The following is a 12,500-nucleotide window of genomic DNA, read 5'->3' as shown; positions in this document are numbered from 1 at the left end:
GAAACTGTGCTGCTTGTACAGTGTATATGGCCGTTAACAGCACGAAAAACAAATCTTTTATTCAAATTCTGAATGGATTAGAATGTCCGCAAATAGCCATTCCTTTAAAATCACTAAAAAGGTGTCACATACTTCAGTTCATCGCGATCTCAGAAAGTTCCTTTTAATGAATCTCTTATTTACATAAAGTCCGGTGTTTAGAGGTGAGTGAATGAAATGGCCAATCACAGTTGTTCAAGAAGTCAACAGATATGACTGTGATTGGCTGCATTGCTCAGCGCTACGAAAATGCGCTGTAAAGAATCTCGACGCTTTCCAGAGTGCAAACACAAATGCGCACAGGAGACTTTACCAAATGTGTTTTGCCAGTATCCTATTATAGTTTTAACTGAGGGTGCTTTTTGTGTGAGAAAATGGATGTGTGGTGTGAGTAGACATGTGCCGATATTCGGTAATGCGATATATCGCGGTAATGAATATGCACGGTATTGTTATCGTGGGTACTTCTAAATACCGAGAATAATTATATATTACAAATTATTCTGAATTTGGAATGCATTTTAAGTATACTTTTCCCATCAAGTGGTCAAAATGCACAACACCGCTGTATGCTGCTTTAAAGACGCGTGTTTGCTCTGATGTAAACAAGCACGCATGAGAAGCACGTGGAGGAACCGAGCGGCGCTCTCTCTTGTGAAGCCAATAAGGAAGTGACTAAAACTTGCAATTCATCGACTGGCCGCTGAGGCTGGCTGCAAAAGGGAGTCAGTCCCATAGACTTCCCATGTTTAAAATGCCCAACTTTACAGCAGAAAAAAAACATGTTGTACCGCCTGGTTCAAAAAATGATTTTGGTCTATATTGCTAATTTTGCTCTTCATGACAACTGTGAGGGGGGTGAATTTTTTTATAACTCATCCGTTTAAATTATATTAAGCCTTAAAGTCGTGGCCACTTTAAGGGCGTGGCCACGTGAGTGACAGGTGGATTGCTGCTGTTGACAATGCCGTCGTGCTAGGTGGGCGTGGCTTCAGCAACCAGCTCCCGCCTTTTTGCCCATTTTTGCGATTTTCCGGGAGAGTCGCGCGGTGACGCGCTGCCAAGATGGCGACGGCCCGCTCTGCACACTTTGAGCTTCAAAACCGCTATTGATGAGTCTCTGACAGCAGATGGCGCTAAACTGCAGAAAATGCAGCCCTTACCCTGGAAACCCCATAAATAAAAGCAGCTGCTACTTTCTAAACATTTAAATAATATAAAATATTATATTATATATTTCCATAAAATTTTTTCCATTTTAATCTGGACTACAAACATGTCCTAGATATTGTTTGAAAGTGTTTTGATTCTCTATTGTTCATTCACACTTTACATTAGGGCTTCTTTAGTTAACAAACTGCCAGTTAAAAATTCTTCTGAACATTCATTAATCTTAGGTATTGCAATATTTAATAACACATTGTTAAATTCGAAAGTTGCAACTTTGCTATTAAATGAGCTAACATGAGCTAAGACTTGAAATTTTTTAACAAAGATTAATAACTGTGTGTAGCAAATGTAGCTATTGCTCATTGTGAATGTTAATGCATAACTAAATGTAACTAATGAGGTCTTATTGTAAAGTTGGTACCTATGGGTCTTTAAAGTCTTTTGCACTTTAAATCGGTGTAAAACTTTTATTTTAAATATATTTTTTGTATTGCTTTATTTGTATTCAAATGTTTAGTTACTTTTTGTTATAAAAAAAAGTTATTTAACCTGTTATACTGTATTATGACCACTTTTTTTAAAACTTAATTTCAATACCGTAATAATATCGCATACCGTGACAAAACATTATCAATTAATCGCAACAGGAAAATTTGATACCGGCATATCCCTAGGTGTGAGAGAGTGAAAAAAGTGTCAATTGCGTGAGTCTCACGCTGAATGCGTGAGAGTTGGCAGCCCTGTAAATAAGCAATCTAGTTCCTTTATAAACGTGTTTTTTTGTTGTTGTTGTTGTTGGCATTATACAGGGGCCTGGGGGCTGTTTCATAAAAGTACTTTTTCATTTTCATATATATTTTCAGGCGGAGTTAACAATTTCTTTTATCTCGTGCTTTTAGTTTGCATTTTGATGTATTTCTGCCTTCGATGAGCCTGAGCGTGCATGTCCTCAAAGCGCATGCGTGCGGCTGACAGTGCATGTGTCAAGTGTACATGCGTGGCTGAGAGTGCATCTTGTCTGCAGCCAGACTCTGTTGGGCTTATTTCAGTTAGTCTGACTTATTTTCACTTGATTTGGTTTCATAAAGCAAAATTACCACAGCTTAAGCTCAGTAACTCTGGCAACATATGCTGGGAACCTAACCTGGTCAGGAGCAGGCTAACTGTCAGGCTAAGATGAGTTCCTCTAACACGGACCAATAGGAACGCATTGATATTAGTCAAGTCAAGTCAAGTCAAGTCACCTTTATTTATATAGCGCTTTAAACAAAAAAGATTGCGTCAAAGCAACTGAACAACATTAATTAGGAAAACAGTGTGTCAATAATGAAAAATTACAGTTAAAGGCAGTGCATCATTGAATTCAGTGATGTCATCATCTCAGTTCAGCTTAAATAGTATCTGTGCAATAATTTGCAATCAAGTCAATTACATCACTCTAAATGAAGTGTCCCCAACTAAGCAAGCTAGAGGCGACAGCGGCAAGGAACCAAAACTCCATCAGTGACAGAATGGAGAAAAAACCTTGGGAGAAACCAGGCTCAGTCGGGGGGCCAGTTCTTCTCTGACCAGATGAAACCAGCAGTTCAATTCCAGGCTGCAGCAAAGTCAGATTGTGCAGAAGAATCATCTGTTTCCTGTGGTCTTGTCCGGTGGTCATCTGAGACAAGGTCTTTACAGGGGATCTGTCTCTGGGGCTCTAGTTGTCCTGGTCTCCGCTGTCTTTCAGGGCTGTAGAGGTCCTTTCTAGGTGCTGATCCACCATCTGGGCTGGATACGTACTGGATCCGGGTGACTGCAGTGACCCTCTGACTTGGATACAGACTGGATCTTGTGGCTACGGTGACCTCAGAATAAGAGAGAAAAAGACTAATATTAGCGTAGATGCCATTCTTCTAATGATGTAGCAAGTACATCAGGTGTTATGGGAAGTGTTCACGGTTCCGGTTTACCTAATTAGTGCAGCCTAAAAATCCTTTAACGTATTTGGATATTAGAAGCATATTAGTGTGTTATGTGTAAGCCAGGTTAAAGAGATAGGTTTTTAATCTAGATTTAAAGGGATAGTTCACCCAAAAATCAAAATTATGTTCATTAATGACTCCACCCTCATGTCGTTCCAAACCATCGTTTCAACCCAAATCAAAATCAGAGACCTCCGTTCATCTTCGGAACACAGTATAGATATTTTAGATTTAGTCCGAGAGCTTTCTGTCCCCCATTGAGAATGTATGTACGGTATACTGTCCACGTCCAGAAAGGTAATAAAAACATCTTCAAAGTAGTCCATGTGACATCAGAGGGTCCGTTAGAATTTTTTGAAGCATCGAAAATACATTTTGGTCCAAAAATATCAAAAACTACGATTTATTCAGCATTAACTTCTCTCCCGGGTCTGTTATGAGCGCGTTCACAACACTGCAGTTTAGTGATATCCGGTTCGCGAACGAATCACTCGATGTAACCGGATCTTCTTGAACCAGTTCACCAAATCGAACTGAATCGTTTGAAACGGTTCGCTTCAACAATAAGCATTAATCCACAAATGACTTAAGCTGTTAACTTTTTTAACATGGCTGACACTCCCTCTGAGTTCAATTAAACCAATATCCCTGAGTAATTCATTTACTCATACAGTACACTGACTGAACCGAGCCAGATAACGAACGAAACATTGACTCGTTCTCGAGTCAAGAACCGTTTCTGTCGGGACGCGTCCGATTCGAGAACGAGGAGCTGATGATACTGCGCATGCGTGAAGCAGACGACACACAGCGCGTCTGAACTGAACTGGTTCTTTTGGTGATTGATTCTGAACTGATTCTGTGCTAATGTTATGAGCGCGGGTAAACCGAAGGCTTGAATCAACGGCAATCATCGCCAATGAAGTCATTACGTCGAGCGCAAAAGAACCGGTGAACCGTTTTCGGCAACCCCGGTTTATTGAATCAAACTGTCCGAAAGAACCGGTTCGCGGAGAAGAACAGAACTTCCCATCACTACCGGTGATCCGAAAACCGATGCAACCGGTTCTTGACTCGAGAACGAGTCAATGTTTCGTTCGTTATCTGGCTCGGTTCAGTCAGTGTACTGTTTGAGTAAATGAGTTACTCCGGGATATTGATTTATTAGAACTCAGAGGGAGTGTCAGCCATGTTAAAAAAGTTAACAGCTTATGTCATTTGTGGATTAATGCTTATTGTTGACGCGAACCGTTTCAAACGATTCAGTTCGATTTGGTGAACTGGTTCAAGAAGATCCGGTTACATCGAGTGATTCGTTCGTGAACCGGATTGTGCTGTGAACGCGCTCATAACAGACCCGGGAGAGAAGTCAATGCTGAATAAAGTCATAGTTTTTGATATTTTTGGACCAAAATGTATTTTCGATGCATTCAAAAAATTCTAACGGACCCTCTGATGTCACATGGACTACTTTGAAGATGTTTTTATGACCTTTCTGGACGTGGACAGTATACCGTACATACATTCTCAATGGAGGGACAGAAAGCTCTCGGACTAAATCAAAAATATCTTAAACTGTGTTCCGAAGATGAACGGAGGTCTCACGGGTTTGGAACAACATCAGGGTGAGTCATTAATGATATAATTTTGATTTTTGGGTGAACTATCCCTTTAAACTGCAAGAGTGTGTCTGCCTCCCGAACAATGTTAGGTAGGTTATTCCAGAGTTTAGGCGCTAAATAGGAAAAGGATCTGCCGCCGGCAGCTGATTTTGATATTCTAGGTATTATCAAATTGCCAGAGTTTTGAGAACGCAGCGGACTTGGAGGACTATAATTTAACAAGAGCTTGTTCAAATACTGAGGTGCTATACCATTAAGGGCTGCTTAAGAATAAGCATGCACAACAGATTATCCTGACTCATTGAACCTGAGATTGCATGAACATAAATAGTCGTTTATGAAACCGCTTTAGTCCCGATTGATTTGTTAGGTTTTTTTCAAGTCAGGTTTTGGACTTTAATCCCCGCTTTTCTTAGCGTCTTTTATGAAACAGCCCCCTGTTTCATAAAACAAGTTTTACCAAAATAAGCCAGGTTTATTTCAGTCTGACTTACTGTCAATTTATTTTGTTCAAAACAAGTCAGAAATAAGCCTGGATTGTTTGGTGAACTTGTTTTATGAAACAGCCCCCAACTGGAGTCGTACGTACGTCAACCACAACCCGATATATTGTGGATGGTCAACACACGATTTGTACACTACAGTACTGAGTAAGGCTGCATTTACACTGCAGGTCTTGATGCCCAAATCCGATTTTCTGACTATATCCGATTTTTTTGACGACCCGCTTACATCATCTTTTAAAAGTGACCCGTATCCGATTTTTGCATTTACACTATACACTGCTGAAACTACCAAACGTAGACGTTCTGAACCCGGGAAAGGAAGTAAAAACAGCACAAAATACAATGGATGCAGATGCAAATAAAATTATACAATGTTTTGCTTTCCACAATATTTTGAAAAGTCAACAAATCAGCAAAACATTGGTCTCGTACGGCGGAAAAAAAAGCGCTTAAACCGTGCCTCCCCATATCTCGTGACATGTCTTCAAACACGGATTTATTTCTGTAACAACCCTGCAATTTTGCCTGCACTGTCTCTTTGCCCCAAAGACTTAAAAGACATGAAACCTTGGCATTGCTCCACTGTGTGTATTCTTCGTCCTCCATCGCGCCTATAATAAGTCATGTGATCTCAGTTGGTGGTGTCCACCTGAGTTGACCTCACTTTTTTTAATGATGACGTACGACTCGCATTTTACTGGGGAATATCCGATTTGTCTGCTTACCATGGCACACGCAAATGCACGTATCCGATTCATATCCGATTTATTTACCACATATGAATGAGGCCTGAATCCGATCTGAGAAAATCGGAATCCATGCGTTTTTTTCCTGCTTACACGTTCACCGGTCATATCCGATCTGTGCCACATGAGAGGACAAAATCGGAATTGGGTCACTTGAACCATGCAGTGTAAATGGGGCCCAAGTGTGGGTAAACTAGGTTTTATGTGTTCGTAGGTTTTTCCAGTAGTTGGCAGGAATGAGCAGATTGCGCGTATGGTTCAGGAAATATACGTGTTGACCTGTGGAGGGCAGTACGTCTACTGGCGTCTAAATTCGTAGATCCTCAAGAAGAAGACTAGTACATATAACACGAGGCGAACGCGGATAAGTTCTTTCTGTTCTGAAGCAGCGAAGAATGAGTGTGTGTTGAGGGGAAAATACGCCTGTTTGCTGGTAAGACACAATAGTCACATTTTCTCAATAATGCCTCTTTTCATAATGTGTTGTGATGAAACCTAAACTGATAATAGCTGGAATTACCGTCAGATGGTTCAGTGGTGATAATCGGTTTTCTGAGCACACTAAATGTATAACAAGTATTTAAGACATGTATGAGCTGTTCCTCAACAGTGTTTGTCTTTCTAGGTGTTTTCTGAGGACGTAACAAATTTATGGTGAGTTCTGCAGAAATGCTGTTAACGTTACTTGTTTTAAATATTTACCCGAGTTCATAATGATGAAACCTAAACTGATAATAGCTGGAATTACCGTCAGATTAATCAGTGGTGATGAACGGTTTTCTGATTTGAAAAAAAAGTTTAGCTTCTTGTGAACAATGGCCTGCAAATGACCTAACGTTAAACTGATTATTCATTTACCCAACAGATTCAGATCAAGGAGATTTGGACTGCTTTATCCTTAATCTTCATATTCAGACTTTTCTTTGAACTGCTGTGTTTCCTATAAATTTCATGTTTGTATATTAAGTGTATTATTGTAACTCAAGTCCTATTAAAAGTTCTTTATTGTGTTCTCAAATATTGTGTTTTCATTATCTTGTTTCTGTGGGTGGGGTAAGTTCCTGACATGTTAGCACTTTAAGAATCAAACTTTTGGATGTGCATATTGCAGTGTACACCATGGAAAACATTGCTTTTAAATGAGGGGGAAGTGGCTAATAAATTTCCCTTTCCCATCTTTTTTTTTTTTTTTTTTTTTTTTTTTTTTTTTTTTTTTTTTAAACTCTCTCAAATTTAACAATTAAACTATGGAAAAATCTCACAACCCATCAAAAAAATACTTTAACAAAATGAAATTTACAAAAAAAAAACTCCATTCTCCCCAAATGTACAAACACTTAAAACATTTAAATTATTTGCCTTAACCAAACCCATACATACTGTTTCAAAGAGGGAGATGAAGCGTGCATAAAAGTGTGATACAATGGTCAATCCAATTGCTAGTCGTCATCCTTTTCAATGTAGGGCTTTGCAGCAAAATGAGCAAGTCGCCTGCCAGATATCTCTCTGGCTGAATTTACAGTCTGATGACTGCTGCGTATTGCTAGTTTACTGGGTTTCTGTTCATCACTTTTATCCTCAGGTTCCATAACTTTTTTTCTTCTTTCTCATTTTTTTTTCTCATCCTGGTTTTTCCTTTTGCTGTCCATTTTCTGACTTTATCTGTCCCTCTGAATTTGCTGTCCTTTGCAGTACCGTTCCCTGTCCTTTGGGCTGTTATCTACGCTATCTCTCTCTCTCCATCTCCTACACCTTTCCCTTCTCTCTCACCTATACCACTCTCCTCCTCTGTCTCACCATTCCCGTCTTGTTCTCTGTCCTTTGGGCTGCTGTTTCCTCTGTCCCTGTTCCTGTCTTGGTCTCGCCCGTTTTGAGTGATTGCCAACCTGGAAACCTATAAACATGCCCCTGGGACATTTGGAAAGATTAATATGAAATCCGCATAAATGCATGTACTGAAATATAGGCCCATGTCAAATACAACACGTCAATAGCAATTTTCAATTTTTATGTAGAATTTTAATGCACAGTTAAGAGTTAATCCAGTCGAGTTAAAGGTTGTTCAAATAAGCAATCTAGTTATTTTATGAAGTTGTTTTTGTTGTTGTTGGCGTTAAAGGATCATGCAGTTGGACTCGACTCGTGCGTACGTCAACCACAACCCAATATATTGTGGATGATCAACACACGAATTGATATACACTACAGTACTGAGTAGGTGTGGGTAAACTAGGTTTTATGTCTTCGTAGGTTTTTCCAGTAGTTGGCAGAAATGAGCAGATTGCGCGTAGGGTTCAGGAAGAACTATATGTTTTGACCTGTGGAGGGCAGTACGTCTACTGGTGTCCAAACTCGTATATCTTCAAGAAGAAGACTAGTACATATAACACGAGGCGAATGCGGATAAGTCCTTTCTGCTCTGTAGCAGCAAAGAACGGGTGTCCGTTGAGGAAAAATACGGCTGTTTGCTGGTAAGACACAATAGTCACAATTTCTCAATAATGCCTCTTTTCATAATGTGTTGTGATGAAACCTAAACTGATAATAGCTGGAATTACCGTCAGATGGTTCAGTGGTGATAATCGGTTTTCTGAGCACACTAAATGTATGCCAAATATTTAAGACATGTATGAGCTGTTCCTCAACAGTGTTTGTCTTCCTAGGTGTTTTCTGAGGTTTCACAAATTTATGGTGAGTTCTGCAGAAATGCTGTTAACGTTACTTATTGGCTGAGTTCGTTATGATGAAACATAAACTGATAATAGCTGGAATTACCGTCAGATGGTTCGGTGGTGATAATCGGTTTTCTGAGCATACTTAATGTATGCCAATTATTTAAGACATGTATGAGCTGTTCTTTAACAGTGTTCGTCTTCCTAGGTGTATTCCGAGGACTTCACACATTTATGGTGAGTTCTGCAGAAATGCTGTTAATGTTACTTATTGACTGAGTGAGTTCATTATGATGAAACCTAAACTGATAATAGCTGGAATTACCGTCAGATTAATCAGTGGTGATGAACGGTTTTCTGATTTGAGGAAAAAAAAGAATTTAACTAATGTGAAAAATGGCCTGCAGATGACCTAATCTGATTGTTCATTTACCCAACAGATTCCGATGAAGGCGATTTGGACAACTTTATCCTTAATCTTCATATTCCGACTTGTTTTCTTTGAACTGCTGTGTGTCCTATAAACGTCATGTTTTGATATTAAGTGTATTATTATAACTTGAGTCCTATTAAAAGTTTTTATTCAAATATATTGTTTTCTTCATTTATCTTGTTTCTGTGGGTGGGGTAAGTTCCTGACATGTTAGCACTTTAAGAATCATGAACTTTTGGATGTGCATATTGTGGTGCAAACTGTGGAAAACATTTTTTTTTTTAATAAGGGGGAAGTGGCTAATAAATTGCCCTTTCCCATCAGTTTTTTTTTCTTAAAACCTTTCCTCAAACCTAAGACGGTTTGCCAAAATGAACATGCAGTTGTTCTTTTTACCCTTCTCTTTATTAACGCTGACAATGAAGTGGAATATACAAAAAAGAAAAGGCTCCATTCTCCCCAAATTTACTAACACTTAAGCTTACTAAAGCATTTAAATTATATGCCTTAACACATACATACTGTTTCAAAGAGGGAGATGAAGAGTGCATAAAAGTGTGATACAATGGTCAATCCATTTGCTAGTCGTCATCTTTTTCAATGTAGGGCTTTGCAGCAAAACGAGCAAGTTGCCGGGCCAGATATCTCTCTTTGGCGGAATTTACAGTCTGATTACTGCTGCGTTTGGCAAATTTACTAGGTTTCTGTTGTGCATCACTTTTATCCTCAGGTTCCATAACTTTTTCTTTCTCATTTTCCATCTGTGTCTCGGTCATTTTTTCCTCATCCTGGTTTTTCCTTTTGCTGTCCATTTTCTGGCTTTCTCTGTCCCTCTGATCTTGCTCTCCTTTGCGGTCCCGTTCCTTGTCCTTTGGGCTATTATCTCGTCTGTCTCTCTCTCGTTCTCCTTTACGGTGTCTTTCTCTGTCTTTTGGACTGTTGTCTCTTCTGTCTCGATCTTGCTCACCTTTCCTGTCTCGTTCTCTGTCTTTTGGGCTGCTGTTTCTTCTGTCCCTGTTACTATGTCTGTCATCTTTGTCTCTGTCCCTCCTGTCTCGGCCTCTGTCTTCTTTTCTGTCCCTGTCTCGCTCCCTTTCTCTTCTGCGGTCCCTGTCCTCCTTTCTGTGACTGTGCTTGTCTTCGGATTTCTCTCTATCTTTATCCTTTGCTCTATCCCGGTCTCTTTCTTTGTGACTCTTTTCTTTAATCTCTTCCCTCTCATGCTCTCGCTCATCGTCACTATCTGAAAGAGGGGATTTTTGTCTATAGTGCCGTTTTGAGTGATTGCTGTTTGTGGTGGTCTTAGTGAATGCAGTTTTGTTATCACTCTGGTCCTCATCGCTGTGGGATTCTGCCTCGCTCTCTCTTCGATTCACTGTGGGCTCCGGGGTCGGTGACTGTTCTGCTGCTGCAGAGCCTGTAGCTTTCTCCTCTCTAAAACAAGTTAAAGTTGATTATTAATTTTAGTAGGCCTACACAGACCTACAAATAGTTTCTGCATTTTAAAACGTGATATCAAATAAGGGATGTAATTTGAGTTTCAATGCGTCTCTTTTCTCATACTATATGTCTCATACTATATGAATTGAAATCTATTATGGATAGCAAATATTGTGAATATAAATGATATAAATATGAATAATATAAAAAAAATCATGAATAAATCATAGGGAATTGTGTAAAAAAAAAAACCCCACAAATTAAAAACAGTGCACATTTCATGTATCTGTTATAACATTTATGCAGTACTGTTCGCCTTGGCTTTTTCCTTATAAAGGTCCAGAAATCTGTCAAGTTTTTTGTCAGGTGTCTTTTTTAATTATATGATGCCATTATGTTGATGTCTTGCTGCCAGCCAATCGTTGCATTTCAGATCGTGGTTTATTGATACATCTGCCCTTTTCAGAACATGACAACGCACAGTAATCTTAGACAACTTAATTCAGATATTTTAATCAAATCTGCAAATTTGTTTGAAGAACCAAATTAGCCAGAGATCAGTTATGACGATCAGAAGATCTATAATCTTTCATATTCTTTTTCGAGGTAACTAAAAAATTATTTTTTTAGCAGCTGTTTAAACTTAAGGCACCCATTCAGTGCAGAGGATCCATTGGTGATCCAGTGATTGTAATGCTAAATTTGTCTCACCTTAGGGTGAATAACGTTTCATTTTTGGGTGAACTATTCCGGGGTGTGTAAACTTATGAGCTGAATTGTACCAAAAGAACATTTATCTGTAACAGTCTAGAGCATTTAATTGTGTTTTTATGCACTTCATACTTGAAGTTACTGCTTGTTTTGCACTTATGTATGATACACATATCTGGGTTATTTTTTTTTTACTTAAGAGCTATTATTTTAACTGTCCAAGAAGTTTCCGTCATGCTGCTTGATATTGCAAACTGTTATTTGTGTTCACATTTTTTCATTTATTATCATAATCGTAAACACACTGGTTTGTACCACAAATGGCTTTATTTTTTAGTACACTTTGTAATTCTTCTAGTTATTAACCTATAGCAGATAAAGAATCTAAAGTCTCAGACATTCACAGGAATAAAGAATCTAAAGTCTCACACATTCACAGGAATGTTACTTCTGTGTTGCACAATAAGGTGGATATCAATCTGTAAATCACTACCAGCATATGGCTCACCTTTGAGCACTACGATCAGGCACTGCCTCCTCTCCGACTGTCTGGTTGAGAAGATGTCTATAAAATCCACTAAGATCCTTCTGCTTCTTGACATCCAGTGCAGCTAATAAAAAAAAAATTGCAAACAAAAACTAAGTATGTCCACTTTAATACTCATAACAACAATGAATTATACTACAAGAACTCACCTTCTAACTCTGCTTCCCTCTTCTCTCTCTCCAGCTCCTCCTGTCTTTCTTTAAGTTTTTGGCGATACGCTGTGGTGACAAAGGCCTCTTTATCAGCAAACATCTCGCCCTCTGCTTCTCTTTCCTTCTGGATCTTTCTCTCATCACGACGTTCCTGTTCCTTCTTCCTCTCTTCGACTGCACGGATCAGCTGGTTAATATACTTGGGCTAAAAGAACAACAAATAAAATCATATTCATAATGAATAAAAACTTGCAAAAAATAGAATACAACATTCTACCATCAAAAAAAACTGAAAAAAAAAAATAATCCAATAAAACAACTTATAATACTTAAAAAAAAATCTAACTAATAAATTGGACGAATAAATTTTTTTTTTCAATAACATTTTCAAATATACCTTTTTGTCTGTGCCACCTAGCATTTTCTTATTGCTTTCCAATCTCTGTTTCTGAATATCATCATACACACTATCATACTCATAGACAGTGCTGTCCCTCT

General features: G+C 38.7%; 1 protein-coding gene and 5 non-coding genes across 6 annotated transcripts; 5 read left to right on the top strand and 1 right to left on the bottom strand.

Annotated features, from left to right (window-relative positions):
- The first annotated feature begins 6,530 nt into the window (after window positions 1-6,530).
- LOC122143100 lies at window positions 6,531-6,605 on the top strand. Its single transcript, XR_006158955.1, has one exon. It is a non-coding gene; the product is annotated as a small nucleolar RNA SNORD65 (small nucleolar RNA).
- Window positions 6,606-6,758: 153 nt separating this feature from the next.
- Window positions 6,759-6,833, top strand: LOC122143098. Its single transcript, XR_006158953.1, has one exon. It is a non-coding gene; the product is annotated as a small nucleolar RNA SNORD65 (small nucleolar RNA).
- A 1,735-nt stretch (window positions 6,834-8,568) lies between these two features.
- On the top strand, window positions 8,569-8,643 carry LOC122143099. The gene has a single exon (XR_006158954.1). It is a non-coding gene; the product is annotated as a small nucleolar RNA SNORD65 (small nucleolar RNA).
- A 142-nt stretch (window positions 8,644-8,785) lies between these two features.
- On the top strand, window positions 8,786-8,860 carry LOC122143102. The gene has a single exon (XR_006158957.1). It is a non-coding gene; the product is annotated as a small nucleolar RNA SNORD65 (small nucleolar RNA).
- Window positions 8,861-9,007: 147 nt separating this feature from the next.
- On the top strand, window positions 9,008-9,082 carry LOC122143101. Its single transcript, XR_006158956.1, has one exon. It is a non-coding gene; the product is annotated as a small nucleolar RNA SNORD65 (small nucleolar RNA).
- A 456-nt stretch (window positions 9,083-9,538) lies between these two features.
- LOC109064345 (nuclear speckle splicing regulatory protein 1-like) lies at window positions 9,539-12,495 on the bottom strand (the record flags this gene model as incomplete). The annotated part of the gene is made up of 4 exons (XM_042753958.1): window positions 9,539-10,586; window positions 11,812-11,914; window positions 12,000-12,207; window positions 12,400-12,495. Coding segments are annotated over 4 exons (1,260 nt in total), but the record flags the coding sequence as incomplete, so codon positions are not given.
- Between the last annotated feature and the right edge of the window lie 5 nt (window positions 12,496-12,500).

This window comes from Cyprinus carpio, unplaced genomic scaffold (genome assembly GCF_018340385.1).
Source record: "Cyprinus carpio isolate SPL01 unplaced genomic scaffold, ASM1834038v1 S000000752, whole genome shotgun sequence".
Taxonomy (NCBI): Eukaryota; Metazoa; Chordata; class Actinopteri; order Cypriniformes; family Cyprinidae; genus Cyprinus; species Cyprinus carpio.
The sequence above is the reverse complement of the archived record's forward strand: the minus strand, read 5'-3'. Positions and strand labels throughout refer to the sequence as shown.